The sequence below is a fragment of the Emiliania huxleyi genome (genome assembly GCF_000372725.1).
Source record: "Emiliania huxleyi CCMP1516 unplaced genomic scaffold EMIHUscaffold_69, whole genome shotgun sequence".
Taxonomy (NCBI): domain Eukaryota; phylum Haptophyta; order Isochrysidales; family Noelaerhabdaceae; genus Emiliania; species Emiliania huxleyi.
In genome coordinates, this window is record NW_005196830.1 from 213,733 (window position 1) to 223,312 (window position 9,580).

Genomic DNA, 9,580 nt, shown 5'->3' on the forward strand with positions numbered 1-9,580 from the left:
GCACCCGCTGTCGATAGCGGTAGCTGGGACGTGTGTGTGCGCGCCCGACCCAGCCACAGCCCCTCCGGCTGCGTACCTCTCGAAGCCGTCTTGCCCCCTCTCCCCCCACCAGCCCCCCCCCGCCCCCTCCCACCCCATGTCCCCCCCCCCCACCCGCACCCCAACAGGCGCGCTCGTTAAGGGTCGCGCCATCGGCGAGGAGCCGCCGCCACGCCGCGAGCCTCAGGAGGCGTAGACGCAGCCGAGACGCAGCCGAGATGCGGCCGAGGTGCAGCCGAGATGCGGCCGAGGTGCAGCCGAGATGCAGCCGAGACGCAGCCGAGATGCAGCCGAGACGCAGCCGAGATGCGGCCGAGGTGCAGCCGAGATGCGGCCGAGGTGCAGCCGAGATGCAGCCGAGACGCAGCCGAGATGCAGCCGAGACGCAGCCGAGATGCGGCCGAGGTGCAGCCGAGATGCGGCCGAGGTGCAGCCGAGACGCAGCCGAGACGCAGCCGAGATGCGGCCGAGGTGCAGCCGAGATGCGGCCGAGGTGCAGCCGAGATGCAGCCGAGACGCAGCCGAGATGCAGCCGAGACGCAGCCGAGATGCGGCCGAGGTGCAGCCGAGATGCGGCCGAGGTGCAGCCGAGATGCAGCCGAGACGCAGCCGAGATGCGGCCGAGGTGCAGCCGAGATGCGGCCGAGGTGCAGCCGAGACGCAGCCGAGACGCAGCCGAGATGCGGCCGAGGTGCAGCCGAGATGCGGCCGAGGTGCAGCCGAGATGCGGCCGAGACGCAGCCGAGATGCGGCCGAGGTGCAGCCGAGATGCGGCCGAGGTGCAGCCGAGATGCGGCCGAGGTGCAGCCGAGATGCGGCCGAGACGCAGCCGAGATGCGGCCGAGGTGCAGCCGAGATGCGGCCGAGGTGCAGCCGAGATGCGGCCGAGGTGCAGCCGAGATGCAGCCGAGACGCAGCCGAGATGCGGCCGAGGTGCAGCCGAGATGCGGCCGAGGTGCAGCCGAGACGCAGCCGAGATGCAGCCGAGATGCAGCCGAGACGCAGCCGAGACGTAGCCGAGGTGCAGCCGAGATGCGGCCGAGGTGCAGCCGAGACGCAGCCGAGATGCGGCCGAGATGCAGCCGAGATGCGGCCGAGGTGCAGCCGAGGTGCGGCCGAGGTGCAGCCGAGATGCAGCCGAGATGCAGCCGAGACGCAGCCGAGATGCAGCCGAGATGCGGCCGAGACGCAGCCGAGATGCGGCCGAGATGCAGCCGAGATGCAGCCGAGACGCAGCCGAGACGCAGCCGAGATGCGGCCGAGGTGCAGCCGAGACGCAGCCGAGGTGCAGCCGAGATGCAGCCGAGACGCAGCCGAGATGCAGCCGAGATGCAGCCGAGATGCAGCCGAGACGCAGCCGAGATGCGGCCGAGGTGCAGCCGAGATGCGGCCGAGGTGCAGCCGAGATGCAGCCGAGATGCGGCCGAGATGCAGCCGAGGTGCAGCCGAGATGCAGCCGAGGTGCAGCCGAGATGCGGCCGAGGTGCAGCCGAGATGCAGCCGAGACGCAGCCGAGATGCGGCCGAGGTGCAGCCGAGATGCGGCCGAGGTGCAGCCGAGATGCAGCCGAGACGCAGCCGAGATGCGGCCGAGGTGCAGCCGAGATGCGGCCGAGGTGCAGCCGAGATGCGGCCGAGGTGCAGCCGAGATGCGGCCGAGGTGCAGCCGAGATGCGGCCGAGGTGCAGCCGAGATGCAGCCGAGGTGCAGCCGAGATGCAGCCGAGGTGCATGGCCTGTACCCGGTCTAGCCGAGGGGTTGCCGAGATAGCCGAGATAGAGCTCGAGAGGCGCGGGGTGCTAGGCGGACGTCTTCGACCGCATGACCAGCATCGACACGCGGGCGCGGAGGGCGCGGAAGAGCCGCGGCAGCGCCGCCGGCAGCGCCGCCAGCAGCATGGCTAGCAGCGCCATGAGCAGCGCCGCCGGCAGCGCCGCCGGCAGCGAGGCGCCGACGTCTCTCTCCACGGCGGTTGGCTCGTGGGTGGCGGGAGGGATCGCCAGCCTCACCGGAGGGGGGCGAGAGGCGGCGGCTGTCCAGCCCGCGCCGCGCGCAACTAAGGCGCACCGCGGCGGGGCGAGGAGGCCGCGAGATGGCGCTGCGAGATGGCGCCGTGAGATCGCCCGAGATGGTTGCGAGAGTAGGCGCGCCGCGGCGGGGCGAGGAGGACGCGCGAGAGGAGACCGCCGCCGCCAGACCCGACCGTCGAGGCGCGCAAAACACATCTCCGGGCGCAATCTCGGGCGCAATCTCGGGCGCAATCTCGGGTAACTTGTCACGGACTCGTGCGGTCGAGGCGCTCACTCTGCCCTCGTGCGTGCGCCGGCCGGCGGGCCCGCGGCCCGCGCAGTCGTACGACTTTGACGACGCCGGCCCGGGAGGCCTTCCCCCTCTCGCTGACTCTCTGGAGCCCACTCCGCCCCCGTCTGGGGTTGACGCCCCTCCCCCCCCCCCCCCTTTCCCCCTTTCCTCCCCCGCAGGTCGCCGTGCCCCCCCGCGGGGTGCCCCTGGGGGTGCCCCGGCCGTCCGGCGCTCGCCGCCCAGCCAAGCCGCCGGCGAGGGCGGGAGCAGGGGGGCGGGCGAGGAGGGAGAGGCCAGCCCGCAGGGGGGCGGAGGAGCAACTTTGGTCTCCGCCGCGTCCGCCTTCAGCGAGAGTGCCGAGACGCTGCTGACGACGCTGCCGTTGCGCGCCGGAGAGAGCAAGCCGCCCTGCGGTCAGAAGCCCGACCCCCAGCTTGCGCTGGACTGAAGACTCGGCTCTCTCTCTCTCAGACTCAGTGAGGGAGGGCCGATGCGATTGAAAGCGACCGCCGATATTGTATGACCGCTTCATTCCCAGTGTTGTGCGAGGGAGTTCTGTGGTAATTTTTTTCGCACGACACCAGGCACGGGACTGGTACCTGTGTTAGTGCCAGTGGGCACGTCGGGGGGGGGGGGGGGATTCTTTTCTGAGAGCGCCTTCGTTGTTAATAAGAATACAGACGGATGGACACTTGCTGTAGCCACATGACACGCACACACTCACACCGCACCGCACCCCGCACCCACGCCCCCCCCGCCTCGCCTGAGTTGGAAGGAGATGGGAAGATGGAACAGCCCGAGGAAAGGGAAAAGAAAGAAAGAAAACAGACAACCCAAGGGAGGGGAGAACGGAGCGAAACGCGCGAGGTTGAATTCTTTTTCGTCAGCGCCGCTGCTTTTCGCTATGGGCGCTGTGACATGGGCAAGACGCATGTCCACTTTCGGGCTGATCGTCACCGTGGCCTTGGGTGCCTACCTCATCGATAAAAGATTCACAAGTGCGGCTCCGGCCTCCTCTGCGGCTGCGGACGCACACTCGGACAAGACCGCCCTGCGCCCCCCTTTCATGCACCCTGTCGCAGCGACCGCTCACTCCGACACCCGCCATCGCCCTCAGTGCTCCTCGTTCCGCCCTATTTGGTCTACTGGAGCACCGAGAATGACCTTTCCCAGATCCCGATCCTCCGATTCGTCAACTCTTGGTGGGCAAAGCTGCCGCTCGCGCTCATGGGCCTGGCGTGCGGCTTCGCGATGCACTACCTGATCGAAGGCGGCTCGATACGCGACCTCGTCGACGAGGCGGCGAAGCAAGCGCAGCAACTCGCCTAGTGCGCATACGCGACACGAGACGTGATGCGGTGATGGCTGATGCCTATACTTTAAGACGTAAGAGCCCCGCCGAGCACGAGTTACAGTTAGCAGGAGTGGGCGAGCGCTGAACAATTATTCCGGAGTGTGAAGAGGAATGACCTGCGCAGTGGCAATGACATGACATAAGCTGCGCCCAAACCTGTCCCACATGCGCCGCCCACGAAGCCCAATGCGGCGCGCCGCGCCCACGCCCACGGCGCATGCTGCTGGTGCTGTGAGAGCCGACCCGAGAGAGAGAGAGAGAGGGCGGCATGGAGGGGTCCGCGGACCGGCCCGCGAGTAACGCCAAGCGAGAGAGGAGCCGCGCGCGCATGTCACCATGCACCAGGAGCAGCCTGTACCCCCCACGTCGCATGCTCCTCCCTCGCGGGTCGCGGTCAGTACCTAGGGTTATGGGACCCACTCCCGAACGGCCTACTCGCCCTTGCCCGCGAGCGGCGGCGGCCGGCGCCACCGCATCACTGCGAGGGCGGCGCAGAGCACCATCGGCGCGCCGCCTGGCCGGAGGCGCAGCTGGCCGACGAGGGCGGCGAAGGCGAAGAAGGCGGCGAGGGTGAGCATGAGGAGGGAGCAGATGAGGAGGGAGCGGGGGTGCTGCCAGTTGAGGAAGTGGTACATGAGCGTCCGTGTCCGGTTGTAGCGCACGGTCTGGTGCCAGCCGCACAGGTAGACGATCCCAAACCCGAGCGCAAAGGGGAGGTGCCACGGGTCGATGGGCACGGCGCCGCAGAGGAGCTCGCCGACCACCATGGCCAGGTTCGCGTTGTGCTGCGACAGCGCGAACGGCGTGAAGAAGCCCTCCGTGGACAGCCCCTTCCTGTGCTTGGACGGGATGAGCACAAAGGTGACGGTCAGCGTGATGAGTATCGCATACGCCGACGAGACGCCAAGCAGCAGGCTGGCCACGCACGCAGCCCCGTCCGGCTCCTCGTGCTGCGCCGCCTCCGGCGCCGCCGCCACGCGCAGCGAGAGGGTCGCCGCCACCAGGAAGTAGCAGCCGAGCAGCACCCAGCCCCACGAGGTGAGGCCCTGGAAGCGCCACACGCCGTGGTCAAGGAAGGCGACCTCGGTGCGGTCGAGCGTCTCGAAGTGGTTCAGCCGCGCGCCCGCCGCGCCCGCGCCGCGCTGCAGCACGTAGTCGCTCACCAGCTTGGAGGCGCAGAGACCAAAGATGAAGGCGGCGCACGCGATCCGGTAAACGACGAGGGCGGGCAGCAGGACAAAGGAGGACTGGCCAAACGTCGCCGGTGTTATGGACCACACGAGCACCCCCGCGTGTGACGTGTACGCCACCACGCCAGCGCACGAGGCAGCGACGCCGAGCAGGAAGCACAGTTGCCGCCGCCGGCCGCGGAAGCGGTCGGCGGACATCTCGATCGGGTCGTCGAGCCACCACGGCTCGCCATAGGCGAAGGGTCCGCGGGCAGGCTTGCACATACGTGGGACGCGCGCGGTAAGAGTGGCTGCAGGCGGTTGCAGCGACTCTGCACAAGCCCGCCGGCGATACGGTGCTCTCCGGCGTCTCCAGGCCAGACAGTAAGGAAAGAGAACCAGGTTCGTTGTGAATAGCTGGGCGCGCCACCCAAGAGCCTAGGTAGGTGCGGATCGGCAAGAGCGCAATCGATCTTTTTGCCCTCTATCACCTTGGGTTGTAAGAACTTGAAACACACCACGCAGGGGCACAGCAAGCACGGATAGCCGTTGAGGAGAAAGGGCGTAAGGTGTATGCGCAGCCACGGCCGTGCCGCGGTGGGCGCGCCACCTCCCGCGAGCGCGGCGGGATCGGAATTGCGGCCGGAGGGAAGGGCGAGCCGCCGCCGCCGCCGCCACATACCATCAGCGACGACGACCGCGGCTCGCCCCAAACGCCAGGCGCTGGATCGGCAGTAGGGCTTGGGCGGCGCAGCGTAGGCCTCGAGCCACACGAGTCGCCGACAACCCCCCCTCATCGACGTGATGGCCGCACCCGCTGCCGGCCGATGCAAGCTGCCGCCTCCACCGCACCAGCGATACTGGCCGCGGCTCGCCGCCACGCGCCGGCTCGGAAGAGGGGCTATCGGCGGCGCAGCAGAGCGGCATGCGTCGTCATTCGAGCAGCACCAGGTCCCCTCTTCGACGTGACGGCCGCTCCCGGAGCCGGCCGGTGCGCGCCCGACCCACGCCCCCTCTCGCACCCCCCCCCGATCCCCCTGCGCGGCGCCCCCTCCACTGCGCGCCGGCTCGAGCGCCTATTGCCAAATCGCGACTTTCGAGCGCAGTGCGTGCGCCCCACACGTCACGCGAGCGCAGGAGAGTTTGCGGCAGATCAGTACCGTGTACTAGCCGGAGGCATCGCGCCGAAAACCCCGTGCATTCCGCCCCAACAGAGGCTGCAGGAGGCAGATGGCCAATAGCGACGATCGTTACGAAATGTTGCCTTTCCGGGAGCTCTCCAAGCTGTCTTGGGTGGTAGCGGAGACGAACAAGAACACAACGCACTCTCTCGCATTACAAGGGACACTCTGTCATGTCACGTCGGGGAGGACAAGACAGATCCACCGAGCATGGACAGCCTCAGAACCCGAGCCCGAGCCGGCTCGCTTCCGCGACACGGGATGCACGACTCGGCAGGCACGACTCGGCAACCGCGAGCCGCTCAAGACGGTTGGGGCACACAGGCTCGACACAGGTGCGAACTGGCGCGTGCTAGCACCTCTCTTCTATTCACAGGCACACGAAAGAAACCGAGTTTGGCGCTGCTTTTTCCTGATCTCTCACCTGCTCGATCAAATCAAGGCGGCCCAACTCCCAAGCTCCACTCCTCGTGCGGCCGCCGTGCCAGCCCACCGGATTCACCGCCCGCTGTCCTCGCGCTCTCGCATGGCGAGTGACGACGAAGATGAACGAAAGCGGACATCCGAGGTCTTGCGGGATACGGAAGCGGCGCAGCGATTGACCCTGAAAACTCCGCGGGGAGCGAGGGCCGGGCGCTGGGGGCGAAGGCTGGGGGCGGGGGCCGGCTCGGCCGAGCCAGACACGCCGCCGCCGGAGCCCGCCGTCCTGCCTCTCACGCAGGCCTCCTCGCTCCGCGCCCCGTACGTCCCTCCGGCGGGATCGGCGGCGGCGCCTGGTGCTGCGGGGGCCTCGTTGGACGTCACGTCCGCCGCTGGCCCCTCTGGCTCGCGCTCTCGCATGGCGAGTGACGACGAAGATGAACGAAAGCGGACATCCGAGGTCTTGCGGGAGACGGAAGCGGCGCAGCGATTGACCCCAAATCCTCTGCGGCGAGCGAGGGCCAAGCGCTGGGGGCGAAGGCTGGGGGCGGGGGCCGGCTCGGCCGAGCCAGACACGCCGCCGCCGGAGCCCGCCGTCCTGCCTCTCACGCAGACCTCCTCGCTCCGCGCCCCGTACGTCCCTCCGGCGGGATCGGCGGCGGCGCCTGGTGCTGCGGGGGCCTCGTTGGACGTCACGTCCGCCGCTGGCCCCTCTGGCCTCCCGGGGATGGTCGAGCATGCTGGCCCCTCTGGCGTCTCCCAAGAGTTGAGCCTAGAATTACCGGCGGTGAGTCCGGAGCCGTCCTTCGACAGCGGGGGCGCGAACACGGAGGGGCTCAGCGCCAAGCCCACCTGGTGGCGCAGGCGGTGGATGACCCTCGCCCTCATCGTCGGCGTGTGTGTCCTCGTCCTGTCGGTCGTGGGCGGCGTGCTGATTCCGCTGACGGTTCTCTCGCCGTCGCCCCCTTCCGAGCGGCAGCCCGCCCGGTCGACCCCTCCGCCTTCCGGGCCGTTCGTCAAGAGTCCAGCTGCTCCGTCTTTGCCTCCATCCCCGCCGCTGCCTCCCCAAGACCCGCCGATGCCCCCTGCGGCTCCGCCCCCGCCGCCCCTGCCCGACAAGGCCAACCTCGACCCCCCCTCCCCGCCCCCCCCCTCGCCCCCGCCCTCCTCCTCGCCGCCGCCGTCGACCTCGCCGTCGCCGCCGCCGTCCGCCTTGCCCTCGCCTCCACCACCGTCCGCCTCGCCGTCGTCGCCGCCGCCCTCTCCACCGTCGTCGCCACCCGCTCCCCGGATCTGCGAAAACTTCAGAATCGTCAACAGCAAGTCGAATCTGCAAGCAAATTTCATCGCTCAGATAGACCTGATAATGAAGATTGCTCTTGGCGTCGTTGATCACTGCAGCGCCACCGTCGTGGATAACACCGACGCGGACCAGTTCCAGTGCTTCGACATGGCATCTTCGGCTGCCGTTGGAGGGGATTTCGTTCCCGACGGCGAGGTGAATGTCCTCGACTACGGAAGGCAGATTCGCCTTCAAAGCATGGAAGGCCTCGGGGAAGGAACTTTCATGTTGGAATCGGACGCGTCTCGGCTGAGGTATCGGTCGCCCGACCAGTGTGAGTCCCGGAGAAATCTGGAGTCTACGATCCATCACCTCTGGACAGTCCAATGCGTCGACCTTGCACCTGGCCTCTGCTATTTTGATTGCTCTGAGGAGCCCACCTGCCTTCATTCCATCGCGCCCCTGCTCAACCGAAGCACCGCGTCCGGCGAATGGTACTCCGTACCTCTTCCGCTCAATTGGACTGCCTTCAGTCTCCTCTTCACGCATAGTGTCAAGCAGTGTGATTCGAACAATCCTGTCGAGAGATGCGTTTCCCTCATCGAAGACAGCGACTGCGACAACGACAACTTCATCGTGTCCTCAACCACCAAACTGGCAATCGCCGCGCCGTCGAACGGCGCGGCTAAGTGCGCGTCCAACTCGGAGGTGCAATTTTTTGTTCCAAACGGTCAGCATCAGAATCTAGACTTGGTGCACGCCAAACCTGGGGGCTTCCTCCCGGGCACGTGGGTGGAGGCGGGCCCCGGCGTCCTTCACCTCGCGGAGTGGTTCGCACCGCCCACGACCCCTCCTTCTCCACCGACGCCCCCCAGCTCACCCCCTCCTCCGTCTCCACCACCAGCGCCCCCTCCGGCCCCGCCCCCGCCCAGCCCGCCGCCTTCCCCACCGCCGAGCAGCCCCCCTCCGTCTTCGCCACCGTCGCCGCCATCCCCTCCCTCTCCACCTCCGCAGCCGCCGTCGCCTCCTCGGCACCCTCCACCGGATCCGTCGCCTCCGCCGCCCTTCGCGCCGCCCTCGCCGCCACCTGCCCCTCCGAAGCCCCCCCCGCCTTCCGTGTGCACCTATGACAACCCCGAAGAGCACTGCCTGATAAGCCTCTCATGGAACGAAATTTCGGCCGGCGTCTTCGAGCTCAGCGCGGACCGCCCCACCGACTTCCTGCAGATCTATGGACTCGACGCCTCCAAGGTCAGCGCCGCCACCGGCGACGCGTCCGCTTTTACCGGAACGAGCGCCGCGGGCGGAAACCACTTCACGATGACCCATTCCGACGACGGAGCATCCTGGTCGGCGGGGACGCCCCTCGTGACCTACACGGACGCTACTGTGATGAATGCGTCCACCTTGCTGGCATCCATAAACTACGAGCTCTTGAACGAAGTGCCTCTTACGCTGTTTCTGAACGGAGGAGATGCGTATCACCTGAGCTCGTACGCGATTCCATCCCCACCGCCGCTTCCTTCATCGCCGCCAGCGTCGCCCCTTTCGTCCTCTCCACCTCCACCGCCGCCGTCGCCGCCGCCGCCCTCGCCGCCGCCGCCGTCCGCCTCGCCGTCGCCGCCGCCTCCCTCCGCCTCGCCGTCGCCGCCGCCTCCCTCCGCCCGGCCCTCACCGCCACCACCGTCCATGTCGCCCTCGCCGCCGCCCCCGTCGCCGCCACCCAGCCCGCCGCCACCGTCACCGCCGCCCTCGCCTCCGCCACCGTCACCGCCGCCGCCAAGCCCACCGCCACCGTCCCCGCCGCCGCCCTCGCCGCCGCCTCCTTCACCGCC

General features: G+C 68.4%; 2 protein-coding genes across 2 annotated transcripts in view; one reads left to right on the plus strand and one right to left on the minus strand.

Moving 5' to 3' along the window:
* Positions 1 to 3,780: 3,780 nt before the first annotated feature.
* EMIHUDRAFT_438027 (hypothetical protein) lies at positions 3,781 to 5,224 on the minus strand. The gene has a single exon (XM_005762156.1). The coding sequence runs from the start codon at positions 5,145 to 5,147 to the stop codon at positions 4,125 to 4,127; it is 1,023 nt and encodes a 340-aa protein (XP_005762213.1). The 5' UTR covers positions 5,148 to 5,224; the 3' UTR covers positions 3,781 to 4,124.
* A 1,345-nt stretch (positions 5,225 to 6,569) lies between these two features.
* Positions 6,570 to 9,580, plus strand: part of EMIHUDRAFT_216365 (hypothetical protein) — a gene marked incomplete at both ends in the record, with an annotated part of 8,471 nt that continues 5,460 nt past the window's right edge. The window contains 3 exons of the mRNA XM_005762157.1: positions 6,570 to 7,450; positions 7,772 to 8,537; positions 8,973 to 9,188. Of these exons, the coding sequence (XP_005762214.1) occupies positions 6,570 to 7,450; positions 7,772 to 8,537; positions 8,973 to 9,188 (1,863 nt within the window). The remainder of the gene's footprint in view (positions 7,451 to 7,771; positions 8,538 to 8,972; positions 9,189 to 9,580) is intronic.

Excerpts from the sequence above, each read along its gene's own strand:
- EMIHUDRAFT_438027 (XM_005762156.1), bottom strand. The coding sequence starts at position 5,147 with ATGTGCAAGCCTGCCCGCGGACCCTTCGCCTATGGCGAGCCGTGGTGG.